The sequence below is a fragment of the Temnothorax longispinosus genome, chromosome 3, assembly GCF_030848805.1.
Source record: "Temnothorax longispinosus isolate EJ_2023e chromosome 3, Tlon_JGU_v1, whole genome shotgun sequence".
Taxonomy (NCBI): Eukaryota; Metazoa; Arthropoda; class Insecta; order Hymenoptera; family Formicidae; genus Temnothorax; species Temnothorax longispinosus.
The window spans coordinates 3,345,383-3,361,478 of NC_092360.1; the positions used below are offsets into that span (position 1 = coordinate 3,345,383).

Here is a 16,096-nt window from a genome sequence, read left to right on the forward strand (position 1 = left end):
TTCATAGTCAGACCTTCAGAGCCGTATTAGCATCTTAAGACATTACTTAAGGGTAAGGCTACATCTATCGTAACGCTTTGATCGTGGTCGTAAGCAATGAAGTCGTCGTAAACCGTATATCTATGCCAATTTATCTATAATAGCCCGGGAGGTAACGACACAAAAATGTCAGCGATTTGATTAGTCTTGGAACAAAGTATATTCTCTTGTTTTAGTAGTGTTGTTGATGAAATGCAGAGTCTGGCTGCGCTGTCTCGCTGGAATGGGCGTTGCGGCGCCTTTGATCTTGTCGAAAAAACACTTATGTTGGAAGAATTTGATTAGTGCTGAGCTTTTATATATTTATTGTTTTTTGTATAAAGAAATGTTTTAGAAAAGTCTGGCATGTAACCGACACTGGAAAATGAGTCTGGCATCCTCCCAAAGTTGTTGTAAAAAGTCGATTTGTAGAATCATTTGATTAGAGCTGTAACTTGTCAAGAAGGTAGTTTAAATATATAAAATTATAAAAAAATAAGTCTGGCTACTTGTACTGGCTGGAAAATTGGTCTGGCACCCCTTTTAAAGTCGTCTGCACGAGCGCGCCGGTAGCTCGTTGCCCGCTGTATCTCTAAATATTATTAACGCATTACTCATTGAAAAAGATTTTACTTGTCCAAAAAGAAAAACGTAAACGATTTCGTGCTTATTAGTAGTGGAATGATGTGTAATTAATTATTTAATAATCAGAAATAAAGTAATTTAAAAATAAAACTATATTTTAAAGTAGTCAACATTATGCAAGTATACGCTTATAAAAAATCAATTAACTTTATTTATTAAAATGATTAATTTATTCATCTGGATAATCTGTGTAATCAAACTTTCAATTTCTGATGAACTTTCATTTTCATCATCGGTGAGCTCGGTGTTGTCGGTATCGTCATCGGATTCTTCTTCGATTTCCTTTGATTGAGTACGTTCATGATCTGAAAATAATTCAAAGTTGAATTTATTATTAAAATTACACGATTTTAATAAGCTGCGATAAAAACAAAACTTTTACGAACTAAACTAATTAACTCGTTTTATTTGCAAAAAAATAATTATTATCTTAAAATCATATTTCTAAAGTCATGGTTAAAGATTTATTAACAGTATTTAAACCAAAATTCTTTATATTTTTATAAACTAAAATATTATAATATTATAAATGAATAATAAGTTATTATAATGATAAGTATCTTTATTAATTTCAAATTATTTGTTGCATCATTATTATAACTTTATTATTAGTTTATTTATTCAAAATTAATTTTGCATTCATTTAAAATAAAATTAATTTATGAAATATACCTTCATTTTCTTCCTCATTCGATTCAAGTACAACTACTCCTTCGAACCAAGTAAACTCGTACTTTTCGTCAACTTCTTTCTCAAGCCATTCTCAATCGGAGACAAATTTGTCATATGCTGCAAATAAGCATTTCTCCAAATGGTTGCGATGTATGACGCTCTCAAAAGTTGTTGCTTTAATTCGGATTGACATGTAGGTATAGTACACGCGTCAACTTTGGAGAAATGCTTATTTGCAGCATATGACAAATTTGTCTCCGATTGAGAATGGCTTGAGAAAGAGTTGACAAAAAGTACGAGTTTACTTGGTTCGAAGAAGTAGTTGTACTTGAATCGAATGAGGAAGAAAATGAAGGTATATTTCATAAATTAATTTTATTTTAAATGAATGCAAAATTAATTTTGAATAAATAAACTAATAATAAAGTTATAATAATGATGCAACAAATAATTTGAAATTAATAAAGATACTTATCATTATAATAACTTATTATTCATTTATAATATTATAATATTTTAGTTTATAAAAATATAAAGAATTTTGGTTTAAATACTGTTAATAAATCTTTAACCATGACTTTAGAAATATGATTTTAAGATAATAATTATTTTTTTGCAAATAAAACGAGTTAATTAGTTTAGTTCGTAAAAGTTTTGTTTTTATCGCAGCTTATTAAAATCGTGTAATTTTAATAATAAATTCAACTTTGAATTATTTTCAGATCATGAACGTACTCAATCAAAAGAAATCGAAGAAGAATCCGATGACGATACCGACAACACCGAGCTCACCGATGATGAAAATGAAAGTTCATCAGAAATTGAAAGTTTGATTACACAGATTATCCAGATGAATAAATTAATCATTTTAATAAATAAAGTTAATTGATTTTTTATAAGCGTATACTTGCATAATGTTGACTACTTTAAAATATAGTTTTATTTTTAAATTACTTTATTTCTGATTATTAAATAATTAATTACACATCATTCCACTACTAATAAGCACGAAATCGTTTACGTTTTTCTTTTTGGACAAGTAAAATCTTTTTCAATGAGTAATGCGTTAATAATATTTAGAGATACAGCGGGCAACGAGCTACCGGCGCGCTCGTGTAGACGACTTTAAAAGGGGTGCCAGACCAATTTTCCAGCCAGTACAAGTAGCCAGACTTATTTTTTTATAATTTTATATATTTAAACTACCTTCTTGACAAGTTACAGCTCTAATCAAATGATTCTACAAATCGACTTTTTACAACAACTTTGGGAGGATGCCAGACTCATTTTCCAGTGTCGGTTACATGCCAGACTTTTCTAAAACATTTCTTTATACAAAAAACAATAAATATATAAAAGCTCAGCACTAATCAAATTCTTCCAACATAAGTGTTTTTTCGACAAGATCAAAGGCGCCGCAACGCCCATTCCAGCGAGACAGCGCAGCCAGACTCTGCATTTCATCAACAACACTACTAAAACAAGAGAAATTACTTTGTTCCAAGACTAATCAAATCGCTGACATTTTTGTGTCGTTACCTCCCGGGCTATAAACACATTTTTCTTCGCACGTCGAAAAAGCTGACAGGTTAGGTTATGTTGTAATGCCAGACAAGCGTCGTAATTGTAAAGAGTTCAAGCTGAATCAACTCATACGATGAGCTTACGATAGCGATTACGACGAGCGTTACGACCGTTACGATGAGCTTACGGTGAACATTACGATAGATGTAGCTTAGGCTTAAGACGGTCTCGAAATAAGATCCGACTATGAATACCAGCCTAAGATTGAATTGAAATTTAACCAATCAGAGCAAAGGATTCTGTTAGAGATTCAATTCTACCGCCTTCTTTCATTGTAACTATTATTCACTAGACGTTTCTTATTGGCTCAGATGGCGTCTCGGTAAAACTATACGCGGTTCACTTATACACTCATTCATCGTTATTCGTTCGTTAAGTTCGGTTAGAGACGCCCGCCCTTTTTGATACATTACATACATTTTCTGTTCTCCACGCTATTGTGTGTCGTAAATAAAGAAGCACTATTGTACGTTCTGTGTCCGATTATTATCCAACAGATTCACTAATTGAGATTTATAGGGCCGATTTCACAGTCTCCGATTAAAAGGCCCGGTCTACAATGGCTGTTGTCAAGTCGTAAGTCGTAAGAATTGACCAATCACAGTTCATTATTCTCCTTGCGGTCGAAGAATAATGCACTGTGATTGGCCAATTCTTACAACTTACGACTTACAACATCCATTGTAGACCGGGCTTAAGACTGATCAGGGTGGACAGGAGTAATAGAGGATTCACACTGCGTCCGATGTTCGACGTACGACGATCTGACATCCAATAAGAAATTTTTGTCTCTAATAATAAATTCTGTTATTGGATATCGGATCGTCGTACGTCGAACATCGGACGCAATGTGAATTCTCTATAACACTACCGACCTTTGTCGGGTTGCTTAGCTGCGAGTCCGTATTTTATTTATTATAAATTTTTTAAGAGCCAAAATGGAAAATCCGGCTCTGTACCAGCTTGCGGCTGATCTTACTGATTAAAACGAGCATAAGTTTAATGAGATTCGTTAATTAATTTGGCTAAAATTTGGGAAAAGCCGTTCCTAAGCAGCTTTGCAGGCTTGCTTAGAGCTGCAAAGCTGCTTAGGAACGGCTTTTCCCAAATTTTAGCCAAATTAATTAACGAATCTCATTTCACTTATGCTCGTTTTAATCAGTAAGATCAGCTGCAAGCTGCTACAGAGCCGGATTTTCCATTTTGGTTCTTAAAAAAATTTATAATAAATAAAATACGGACTCGCAGCTAAGCAACCCGACAGAGGTCGGTAGTGTTACTCCTGTCGATCCTTAATTCAAACGAGCATAAGTTTAATATGAGATTCGTTAATTAATTTGGCTAAAATTTGGGAAAAACTATTTGTAGTTCACGGCTACAAGCTTGCAAAAGCTGCTTTAAAACGGTTTTTCCTAAATTTTAGCCAAATTAATTAACAAATCTCATTAAAATTATGCTCGTTTTAATCAGTAAGATCAGCCTCAACCCGGTACATCGGATTTTCTATTTTGGCTACTCCTGTCGACTCTAAACTTGATCCTCCGATTAAACTCACTCTTCGTTTCTTTCTAGAGGGACAGTTAGAAAGAGATGCAGAGTGAGTTTAATGTGAAATCGGCTCTAAAGCCCGGTGTCCACGATGCAAGAACTGTGTCCAAGTTTCGGTTTAAGCCAATCAACTTGCAGGTCTTACAGAAAAGTAGCAGTTTCATTGGCTTAAACCGAAACTTGGACCCAGTTCTTGCATCGTGGACACCGGGCTTAAGCGCTTATACTAAACTGCTTTTTCTGCTAAATGCAGAAAAAAAGATCGTGGTTCTATAAAAAGGATTTTAGTAACGACGCTATTGTTCCTAGAAAACAAGTTCTTTTATTGGATACCGGGTGTGGTACAATGAATATCGCAATGTGAATTACCCATAATGGGACACGTTCATTGGATATTTCTCTTATCATGATAACAGGCATCAGCTGCTTCAGTACCGTTGCTGTGTTGCTGAAGTCGCTGAAGCGTGAGTACTGTCGGCATGAAACTTTGCATGCAACTATCAGATGTCGACAGTCGTTTATGATTGAAAATATAGGAATTCATTTACTACTTTTTGAACTAAAAGTCGAACATGAATCTGACAAAGATATTTGGACTTTCGAGAGGTAGAGGTGTAAAATGTGCTCTCGATAGAAGCGCGCACGTGTCATTATTCGGTAATGTAAATACTCAAGCGAGATGTAAGAGCAAACTGACGAGGCCTAAGGCTATCGAGACGAATAGATATCGAAAATCAGAGGAAACGATTGGACTATATGGATATTGCTTGTTGGCAAGTAATGACAAAATTATTATCTACTAATTATTAGTATATATATATAAATAGCTATATTTACAGTATAGATAAAAGGATTTATATAACTCAGTGATATTTATCTAGTATGAAATATATTATATTACGTAATATATACATATATTATATATTATATATTTTAGAAAAGCCTTTGACAGTTAATCATACAATATTAATGTGTAAACTTCGATCTCTAGGGTTCGGAGGTTCTGTTTTGCGTTGGATATCCTGCTTCCTATCAAACAGGTCTCAAGTCAAAAAGTTTAATAATAGCTTCTCCAGAAGTATAAATGTTTTGTCTGGAGTGCCGCAGGGCTCGCATCTTGGCCCTCTTTTATTTGTTTTATTTATTAATGACATAACTGCTTTTATTAAATTCTGCTTTTTCTTATTGTATGCTGATGACCTTAAATTATACCGTCGGATTAATGGACCTGCTGATGCGCTTTTATTACAACATGACTTATTTGAACTTGAGGCCTGGTGTAGGAGGAACTGTCTTCGGCTTAACGTCTCTAAATGTTTTTTCATTCATTTTTCTCATTATAGACGTAACTCATATTTATATAACTATACTCTTGATGGTTTACCTCTCTCAGCAGTGCGCGAAGCTCGAGATCTCGGGGTCTTGTTCAGTGCGGACTTATCATTTAATACACATATACAATCAATAGTTTCATCTGCTTATAGAACGCTTGGATTCATCCTCCAATGGGGTAGATTTTTTAAGAATATAACCACTTTAAAATTATTATACTGTACGTTAGTTCGCCCCAAGTTGGAGTACTGTTCCATAGTTTGGTCTCCGTATTTTAAATGCCATCAGTTATTGATTGAATGTGTGCAGCATAAATTTCTGCGTATGGCTGCTTATCGGCTAGGTAATTCCATGTCAATTACTTGCCATGACTACTGTACTATATTAGATAGATTAAATCTGCTACCGTTAGAAAGTAGGAGACTAACCTTTGATCTTACATTTATTTTTAAGCTTCTCAATCATTCTACTGATTGTCCAGATTTGTTGGAACGTATCTATTTTAACATCCCGACTAGAGAATTAAGACAGTACTCCATCTTCCACCTCGGGTATCACCGTACTTTGTATAGCGCAAATTCTTGTGTAAATAGGCTAATAATATCTGCAAGTAATTTCTCCAATAGGGTTGACTTTTTTGGTGGCTCTGTATCAACTTTTAAACAAAAACTTTCTCTTCTACTCTTGTAACTTGAATGTTCTTCATATTATGTTGTAAAATTTTAATTTTATTTTATTGTTCTAGTTTTTCTTTTCTCTTTGTACGCTAAAGGGTTTATTACCCGTTAATAAAGTTTATTATTATTATTATTATACATTTTTTGTCTATGTATACATAGAAGAAATAAATAAAATTTAGATATAAAATTTAGCATAATTTTATTACGTATTAATAGATATATTAAGATTGCAATATTTTATAAGTATGATAAATATAAAATATAAGCAAGACATATAATTAGTATATTTTGAAAATTTAAAAGAACTGCCAGATTCCATTGATAGTTTTTAAATTTAACTTGTGCATGCTGCAATTTCTGTATTTTAGGGAATACCCATCGCCACTTTTGCACTTGGCACATGGCAAATTAAGAGATGGAGATGGAAGCTGGATCTAATAGAAAATCTAAAGCAACGCACTTCAGCAGAACCAATCGATCTGCCAACTGAGTAAGATTATGATGTTATATTGCAAGCACTATTTTTATTACACCTATCTAATAGAAATTATTTCCTTTTAGCTTAAATGAACTAAAAGATAAAGAATATTACCGTATGAAGGTCAAGGGCAAATTTTTATATGAAAGGGAATTTTTGATAGGGCCTAGAAGCCTTATTCTCAATGGAGAGGCGGTGAGCGAAAAAGGCGGTGGAATATTTTCTCGCAAATCAGGCACAGGATATTACGTGATTACACCTTTCAGACTGGAGGATCGGGAGTAATTACACAACGCTTTTATTAATTATTAATTATGAAAAGAAATTATATGGAAAGAATAAAATTCATTTGACGTTCTCTAATTCACTATAGAATTTAGGATTTTTTCTTGATTTCAGCCTGACTATTATGGTGAATCGTGGATGGATTCCTAGACATGATCGCTCGACGTTTAAAATGGGAAATAAAATTACGGACACTGTAGAAATTATCGGCATTATCAGAGCAACTGAAAAACGACCTCAGTTTATGCCTGACAATGCTCCTGCGAAAGGTGTATGGCATTATAGGTAAAGGCGCATGGTTTACTGATTACTTTATTCTATTACTCGTTTGAGTATGAACAGAATTTGAAGAAAGTTACAGAAAACTGTAGAAAACGATATATTCTCCATTACATAAAAATTCTAACATTTATGTTTATTCCAGAGATTTAGATGCAATGGCAAAGGTAGCAGAGTCAGAGCCTATATATATAGAATTATTGGCTGAATACGGTACACCTCAAGGTCCGATCGGAGGCCAGACGAAAGTAACTTTAAGGAATGAACATTTAAGTTACATAATCACTTGGTACTCGTTGTCTGCCTGCACAAGCTACATGTGGTTCCGACAATTTGTACAGAAGTTACCTCTCATTTAGATGCATTTAAACAGATATTTACTTCTTTACCTGATATATATACAAAAAAGAAGAATATAGAAATGTAATTTATATGTATATTGTCATAATTATTTTTTAATTATATTATATGCTAAATTTCTGTGTTTTATTTTTTCACATCTTCATGGAAAAATTAAGTACAGTAATGTTGACTAGAGTGCGAAGTAAACTGGTACAGAAATGAACGAATCACGAATCAATGGTCCCTTTTGTCCTTCTCTAAACATCATATCCATAATGTGAACAGCGAAAGAAAACTGAACCAATCTCAATTCTCTTTCGGCAATACCATGCACAATCGTTAATGGTAAATTTTGTTTTTGTAGAACTTGCAGCTAAATATTTCGAATGATACTTAAGACATTGAATGCTCAAATTTTAACTTTTCCAGTAGAGAAATTCAACATTAACCATCGTACTAAATAGAAAAACAAATAGGATTTCAAGTTTTACAAGTAATGTACGCTCCAGGGTAAGCGGGTGTGTGCGTGTCGGTCCGGCGTGTCTTTCATAAGCATCCTCGTCGTGCTGCGGTTTTATTATTCGTTGAGCACGCAAGTACGAACCAGGGCGTCGCAAACGGAGTAGGGATCGCAGTTGCTGCTAGGCCTCATGTCTTGCAGGTAGCCCTTATTCTCATTGGCGACGCGACGGGGAATGCGGATGCTGGCGTCTCGATTGCCCACCTCGGCACTAAAATAACGGATTTTGCTGGGTTCATATCTGTTGTTCAGTCTGCGTTCGCTGTTCTTTCCTCCGCGTGGATCGTACGCCTGGATGTGCCTGAGATGTTGCTTGCTGAGCTTGTCGACTGCCTTCTCGATTTCGGCGATACCGTTTTCGCCGCGCATCGCCTTCGTCGAGAAGTTGGTATCGGCACTGGCGTCTCTGGCGAGACTGTCTTCTTCCCACCACAAGCGGAGCTGCATCGGATTCGTTTTCGGATCCAGATTGGTGATCACACCGAATTCTTCGGCAATACGGTGCAGAATGAATCGGGCGATCCACAGATCATCTCCGGCCTTGATGCCCGTGCATGGTCCCACCTGGATGCATAGTAAGAAAACATGATAATAACTCTTCGGAGGAAAGAGGAAAGATGTATTTTCTTTCCGCAAGAGAGCTTTATAAATTATATCTCTGCGAGACTCTTAGGTTACGGAAAGTTCGTAAATTAAACTTCCAACGAAGTAAAATTTTCAAATTAGACATGCGTTACAACAAAGATCCTAAACATATTTCTACTACAACATGTAAAGCTAAATGAGTTTGTTGTCTAATTAGACTGTCGCGGTTTTTTTAATCTATAAGAATTTCCTGATCTTCCGCTCATTTGTCACCGATGAAAGATTGACTTCAAAGTTATGGAAGGACACTATGCGTGTTCTTTTCACTTTCCGTTATGTTGGCTTCAATTTATTCACCTGAAACTCCCATTGTGAAGGCTTCACCATGGCTTTGGTACCCGCGAGCTTCACGCCAGCGTAGAGGCAGGCTCTGTAATGGGCTTCGACAATTTCGCGGCCGATTACCTTGTTGGCGCCGACGCCGCAATCATACTCCATACTCTTATGTTTCCTTGAGGAGCAAAGGAGCGCTTTACCGTTGAAATCTAAAAGAGTATACTTTTGCTTGATGCCAAACCAGGGTTCCTGATCCTTGACAGACTCCATCGCTTGGTTTGCGCGACACCGGTTGTTCGTTTTCGTTGGCGTATCATCGCTGTAGTAAGTGTCGCAGAGCACGAGCTTGTTATTATTACCGGGACGAAAGGGATCATTATAAATCGCCACCGGGTAGAGATATATATCCTCCTTGACTGGATCAGAAAAATGGGCCTGAAACATCGAACTGTTTTCGAGAATCCACGGTGACAGTTCTGGAAAAGATAATTGAGTTTAAAATTCTGTATATAGAAATAGCGATCACTTAATAATTAGTTAGTATAATAGTATATAATAGTTGTTATAACAATAAGCAGGGATCATATGTTTACTGCAGGTTATTCTCCAAGAAAATTGTGACTCAATTTTCTCCAGTTACAATTTTTTGCGACCAATTTTATAAAAAACAAATTATTTTTAACTTTTTAATTTTTTGTATGTGTACTATGTTGTATAAACATATAATAAATATTTTAATACGTAAATGAGACAAACGCTCTCACAATATCAATGTTGAAAATAAGGCAAGTAAGAGCGGAACGCCATTGTTAAAGCGAGTATATGTAATTACCTTTTTCAAAAAAGGTAAAAAAAAGACGCCGCAAAAGTACACGCGCAATGTATGTTGTAAATCCAAAACTCTGTGACAATTAGAAAAGGAAAGCGGCACTGCAAGCATATCTTGTGTCCTTCAGATCTTGCCGGAAACTTTCCACTAGGAATGCTCAGTTTATTAATTAAGTTTGTACTTTCTCTTTTCTTGTACCTACGTCTAATTTCAATTTTTCTACTCTTAAATCTAAGGAAAATATTCTGAGATAAAGGTGCCTATACTTAATGTGGTCTGTTTAAAAAGTAATAAGACTGAATTTCAATTTAATAACATTAATAAAATGTGATTCTACAATTATTTGTATAACTGATGTTTGGGTGACACGTCACGAAAATGGAACATAAGAAAATCAAGCAGCATTATGCGACCAAATTCTGTGTCAAACTCGAGGACCACGGTCTTATATAAGACCGTGTCCAGGACAATGCGATGGAAACATTTAAGAAGTTGAAACAGATTTACAGAGATCAAGTTCTATCCCAGGCACAAGATATTTTTAGATGGCGCGGCGGTTAAATTATAAAAATGAATTCCATTCTGGACCAACAATAATATAAACAATTTGGTAATTCAAATTTAATTTAATTGGTCACCAATCATTCTCACTGTCAACTTTTTAAATGTTTCTCTGTCACGTTATCCTGAAATTTGACACAGAATTTGTTACGTTAAACTTCGTGTAACGCTGCTCCATTTTCTTGTGTTCCATTTTCGTGACGTGTCACCCAAACAGTTATACAAATAATTGTAGAATCATATGTATTAATGTTATTAAATTGAAATTCAGTCTCATTACTTTTTAAACAGACCACGTACATAAGTATAGGCAACTTTATCTCAGAATATTTTCCTTAGATTTAGGAGTAGAAAAATTGGAATTAAACGTAGAAACAAGAAAAGGGAAAGTACAAACTTAAATAAGACTTTAGAAGATGTGCTGGATAGGCTCGTGATTATATACCGAACAAAATCAGTTAGTATAAAAGTACAATGTATATAAAAATTTTACACCTATCACTATCAGATTATTAATACGCTTACCGGAAGGACGTTTCGGCACGAAGCTCAGAGTTTTGGTCTTGCTACATAATTCTTCGCCACTTCCGTCGATCCAGATGTACTGCACCTGGATCTCATTTTCCGGTTGGGGTAGATCGAGGTACTTTTGCAACAGATGAGTCTTATTGTCTAACTTCGTAGCATTCGCCGCATTCGAACTCTGCGTCGCATTTACCGCACTTTCTGCATTCGCCGCATTCGAATTTTTCGGCATGGTACTATGCGACATAGGCTGCGGTCAGCGTCCCTAGTGTAACAAACAAAAAAATATTGAAGATATATAAAAATAAACGACTTCCTCGAAAATGTTGACCTTATAACTATCAATAATTATTATTCATTCCTATTATTAATATTGAATTTTTCTTCTTACATTCTTTATCTTATTTTACAAATTATATCTATAATATTTTGTAGTCTTGAAAACGTTTTATAATAAAGACGGTATAATTAAAATTTAAAAATATATTCTATACATCTGTGGAGGAATATGAAGTATAAGATGGACAAAGAGGATGGAGGAAAAAAAGGACAAAGTGGAGAGAAAAAAATCGTAATAAAAAGTAGAGGACCAGTAAATTGTAAACTGTAATTTATTAAATAGTAAATAGTAATTGTAAAGAACGTAGAATGTAAAAACGTATATATACCTATATGCGGCGAGGAAAGACGAGAGAGAGAGAGAGAGTATGAGGAGGAAAAGCGCGGTGGAGAAAAGGAAGAGAGAGCGGTAAGTTGTACGGCCGCAAGGAATAGGTGAAGAGAGAAAGAGAGAGAGAGAGGTGGGCTATAAAGATAAGTGTTTTGTAAAAGGAGCGGGAGTCCTTTTGTACTTCGCAAAAAGGCAGAAATAAATTATTATTATTATTACTACTCTACTACATATTTTTTACATTGGTTCGATCATTTTTAATTATTTTTTGAATATTTTTTTAGTATTTAGAGCCCGAGAAAGAATCTTTAAAAAATAATTAATTTTTAAATAAATTTTAATAGAGACTTTTCATACTCGCCAAATATTTTTGCGCAGGTAATATAGTAAGTTTTAATAAGATTAAGTAAATTATCAGATCCATATTTTTTCCGAGATATCTAAGAAAAAATAAACATATTGATGATAGAAGTTTATCGATTGGTGTTATCGGGTTTGATTTCTCAAATAAGATTATGATGATTGCTCTATAAATTTACGAGTGTCCGTCATATAATTGTAGTTGAGTGAGTCTCTTTAAATCATAAGCGTCTTTTGAAAATTTTCGGTATCTAACTTAATAGTAGATATTACTTACAGTTTTATACGTATGCTAATTAAAAAATATGCGCATTCTTCTTTTAATTAATAGCGTTAATCGCGCATATTCGAATGTCATTAATCTCTAAATGTATTCAGATACACTATATAATCATTCATCTTGAATTGACGTTGAAGCGAGAAAATACGTCATAAGAATTCTTGCAACGTACATTAAGATAGAAACATTTTTCAATAAAGTAGTGTTTGTAATCGATATAGAGCAGACTTGTAAAACATATCGAAAACTTCTTTTTTTATTTGGGTAATTAATAAATAATCCATATATGTCGAATTGTCTAATCAAGGAAGAAAATTAACTGCGTTGCCGAATTGAAATAAATATTTGCTTTCACATATTACATTGTATCTCTCTAAATCAGTGGAAAGTCACTGGAGTGGCATACATTTATCAGTCTAAAGTATGCCACTCCAGTGACTTTTCACTTATTTAGATTTAGAGAGTAACAAAATGCGAGTCTTTAGTATATTTTAACATACTACAACAATTATTTTACATTTTGCGCTGTACGTTGCAAGAATAATTTAATTCTTACGTCATTTTTCCCCTCCTTATAGTCACAATTTTACGAGCAATTTTATCAAGTGTCACGCTGAGTATACTGTCAACGTGAACTTAGCAGTCGAACCACATAGGAGTCTCGATTTAGTTTTTCTATTAAATATTTGCAGCAGAGATTTCTCCATTACAATGAAGTACTTGGTATTCGCTTTAATCGTCATAGTCGCTATCAACGGCATAATGACTGTTCCAAGTTCTACTACGGAGTCTAAGGCTGTATGCTCTCCCTGGCTCGGATATGTAAGTAATAATAAAAATAACAAAAAGTAAAGACAATAATTGTGCGCTTGTGATTTCTTCTCTACGAAAATCGTGTACGCATTATATTTTTTACAACATTAACTAATTATATTTTAATATCACAATTTCTAATATCGCAATCAATACACGTATTTATAATGGAAGACATTGCTGTTTAACGAATCGTTATGATTATAGTGCCAGATCACCGACCAATGCTGTCGTGATTTAGTATGCCTGGGATATGCCGCTAAATGTGTTCCTGGAAAAATTAAAAACGATAACAGACCTATCGGAGATGGGCCATTTCCTCCAAAAAATTAAAACAAAGGAGATTCAGTTTTGACATTAATAATAATACTGGAAGAGTGGAAATGAGAATGCATAATACACTCCAAACGATTATATGATATTGCTTTCTTATAAAGTAAATGTTTAATTACGTATACATGTGTATTAAAGCGCTGTGTATTTTCGTTTTCTACAGAACAATTTATTAAACAATTTTTCAATTAAACAATGCTCAAATTGTATATTTATTATAATTACATCCTGCATTTTTGTTAGTTGTAATATTTTATTAATTAGATCAGTAAAAAATTTAATCAAAATACATATAATATATTTTTTTTATATATACAAGATTATATATGTAAGAATAAGAAATATTACTAAAAAATAATTAGTTAGATTATTCACGAATATCGTGATTATCATAATAAAAATAATTAGTTACATTATTCACAAATATCGTGATTATCGTAATGTTTCCCATATTTCCCATATAACGTTTCTTGATACTTACGTAAAAATGTGTCTAGACATTTACGCATACTTAATTCTATTATATTTCGTCGAAGAAAGATAAATCAGAGGGCGTCGCGTCGTCCCGCAAAAATTATTTCTGCAAGTAATATAAGCTATCGTTATTTAGTCGTAGGACGCATTTTCGCAATGAGCGACTAAAATTATCGATAAGCGATGGTCGTTGGCTTATCGGTGATACCTAATAGCGTACGCACTAGCACCTCGCATCCGCGCGGCGTCCATGATGCGGGACGGAACGTATAAAAAGGAGCGAAGAACTATAAATGATTTGATTTACTATGTAGATTTACTATGAAATTAATTTAGGATTTTTTTTCTTAATTTTAGCCCGACTATTATAGTGAATCGTGGATGGATTCCTAGAAGTGATCGCTCGACGTTTAAGTAAAGTTGAAAATGAAATTACAGACACTGTAGAAATTATCGGCATTATCAGAGCATGCATGTATAACTGATTTTAGTTATCTTGATGCGTTCAAATAAATTTAAAAAATTAAATCTGTTACATGTTGTTGGGAGAAGACTTTGAACGAGCAATAAGTTCCCGCCCTTCTAGAGGGCAGCCCCCGGTTGGCGGCGCGACTCAGCGCGCCATGCGTGCGTGCGGTCATCAGTGGTGCTCACAAGAGCCTCGATCACCGTCGTGTTCAGACGTGTCGGTTACGGTTTAAGTTACAGAGTGTGATATACTTATATATAATAAAGACAGTATTCAGAGTGTATAAAGATCAAGATTGTTGTGTTCCCTGCTCATCTCACCACATTTCAAGTCGTCCCTGATTATATTTCCAATACATGTTATTATACATGTTATTGAAAATATGCGAGAAGTGTGTAACGTACTGTCGATTTAGCTATCAGAAACAAATTTCGTAGCAATAATTCTATTTTAAAGCGCTTCGATCGAATTGAAATCCGAGGCAATATACTCATTTTATGAACAAATCGAATAATATATTTTGGGAAACAAGCAACAGAGAATGTTTTATAATTTTCAAGTATCTTGGCGGCGACGGTCTTTAGTAGTGTGCGCGATCACAGTGCTGCGTGAACGATCGCGAAGAAATTTTTACAAACGATACAATTTAACGTCAATTATCTTAAAATTATTTAATAAAGTTACATTATATTTCATAGGAAACTATACACTGTATGTTTACAATACAAATACAACTTTATGCAAAAGTAGAGGTTATGAGGAATAAATTTAAGATAAGCACACGTACAAATAAATTTGAAACATATACGTGACGAATTATGTGAATGAGCGAATTACGTGCCTGTTCTTTAACGAAAAAAACGAAATTGTATTCGCATATTCAAGTTTGTTCACACTATCGATGTTCATACGCATTTCGTAACAAGCTCGCGCTCTCGTTTTGCGATTGTTCGCGATCGCGACAAATAAAGTAAGAACGCCAAACGCGCGATCGTTCTTTTCAATCATTTAATTAATTATTAATTCCCGCGTTTAACGAGTGGTTCAAGCTATTCATTTAAAGCGTCTTCCCGCGCGATTCACTATTCAGAGATTCAGAGTAGAAATCGAAACGAAGGCAGGAGACGTGAATTTCGAGGTTATCGTTTCGTTGCGACACGCGGGACAACGATTCTATTAAGATTCGGATGTATCGCGCTTCGAGACATTTATTTCTCATGTAAAATTCACTCACCGATCACGGAGCACTGCAGGAGACTCGCTAAATCACAGCCGGGATGTTGTACAGCGTCCAGCACGGCGTTCGGCGTTTACTTCGTCCATACGACGGCACCTCACTCGTTGCAGGAACGGAATATTCGGCGTACGTTCACTTTGCGATACTCCGTAACCAAATTTCTTTTCGTTCATCCACGAGAAAAGAATTACGCGAGGGACAACGACATCTCGCACCTCGCACCGGTCGATCGTTGTTGATG

At 34.6% G+C, this 16,096-nt stretch overlaps 2 protein-coding genes across 4 annotated transcripts; one reads left to right on the top strand and one right to left on the bottom strand.

Moving 5' to 3' along the window:
* The first annotated feature begins 4,937 nt into the window (after positions 1–4,937).
* On the top strand, positions 4,938–8,101 carry Surf1 (surfeit locus protein 1). Of its 3 annotated transcripts, XM_071772670.1 has the most exons (6): positions 5,084–5,240; positions 5,459–5,507; positions 6,848–6,969; positions 7,041–7,238; positions 7,357–7,527; positions 7,667–8,101. In XM_071772670.1, the coding sequence occupies exons 1-6, from the start codon at positions 5,224–5,226 to the stop codon at positions 7,878–7,880; spliced, it is 771 nt and encodes a 256-aa protein (XP_071628771.1). In that variant the 5' UTR covers positions 5,084–5,223; the 3' UTR covers positions 7,881–8,101. The 3 variants fall into 3 exon arrangements, with proteins under 3 accessions (XP_071628770.1, XP_071628771.1, XP_071628773.1); XM_071772669.1 differs by lacking the exon at positions 5,459–5,507 and having other exon boundaries at positions 4,938–5,240; XM_071772672.1 differs by lacking the exon at positions 5,459–5,507 and having other exon boundaries at positions 5,084–5,244.
* On the bottom strand, positions 7,541–16,096 carry LOC139809629 (glutamine synthetase-like). The gene is made up of 4 exons (XM_071772668.1): positions 15,853–16,096; positions 11,220–11,484; positions 9,326–9,780; positions 7,541–8,947 (listed from the first exon to the last, which is right to left on the bottom strand). The coding sequence occupies exons 2-4, from the start codon at positions 11,464–11,466 to the stop codon at positions 8,441–8,443; spliced, it is 1,209 nt and encodes a 402-aa protein (XP_071628769.1). The 5' UTR covers positions 11,467–11,484; positions 15,853–16,096; the 3' UTR covers positions 7,541–8,440.

Coding starts and splice junctions, on each gene's coding strand:
- Surf1 (XM_071772669.1), top strand. CDS start 5,040: ATGAATCTGACAAAGATATTTGGACTTTCGAGAGGTAGAGGTGTAAAA. Junction 5,241..6,847: donor TATATGGATATTGCTTGTTG/GCAAGTAATGAC, acceptor TCTGTATTTTAG/GGAATACCCATCGCCACTTT. Junction 7,528..7,666: donor AAAGGTGTATGGCATTATAG/GTAAAGGCGCAT, acceptor TGTTTATTCCAG/AGATTTAGATGCAATGGCAA.
- LOC139809629 (XM_071772668.1), bottom strand. CDS start 11,466: ATGTCGCATAGTACCATGCCGAAAAATTCGAATGCGGCGAATGCAGAA. Junction 9,781..11,219: donor CGTGCCGAAACGTCCTTCCG/GTAAGCGTATTA, acceptor TATCTTTTCCAG/AACTGTCACCGTGGATTCTC. Junction 8,948..9,325: donor CTTCACAATGGGAGTTTCAG/GTGAATAAATTG, acceptor CTATGCATCCAG/GTGGGACCATGCACGGGCAT.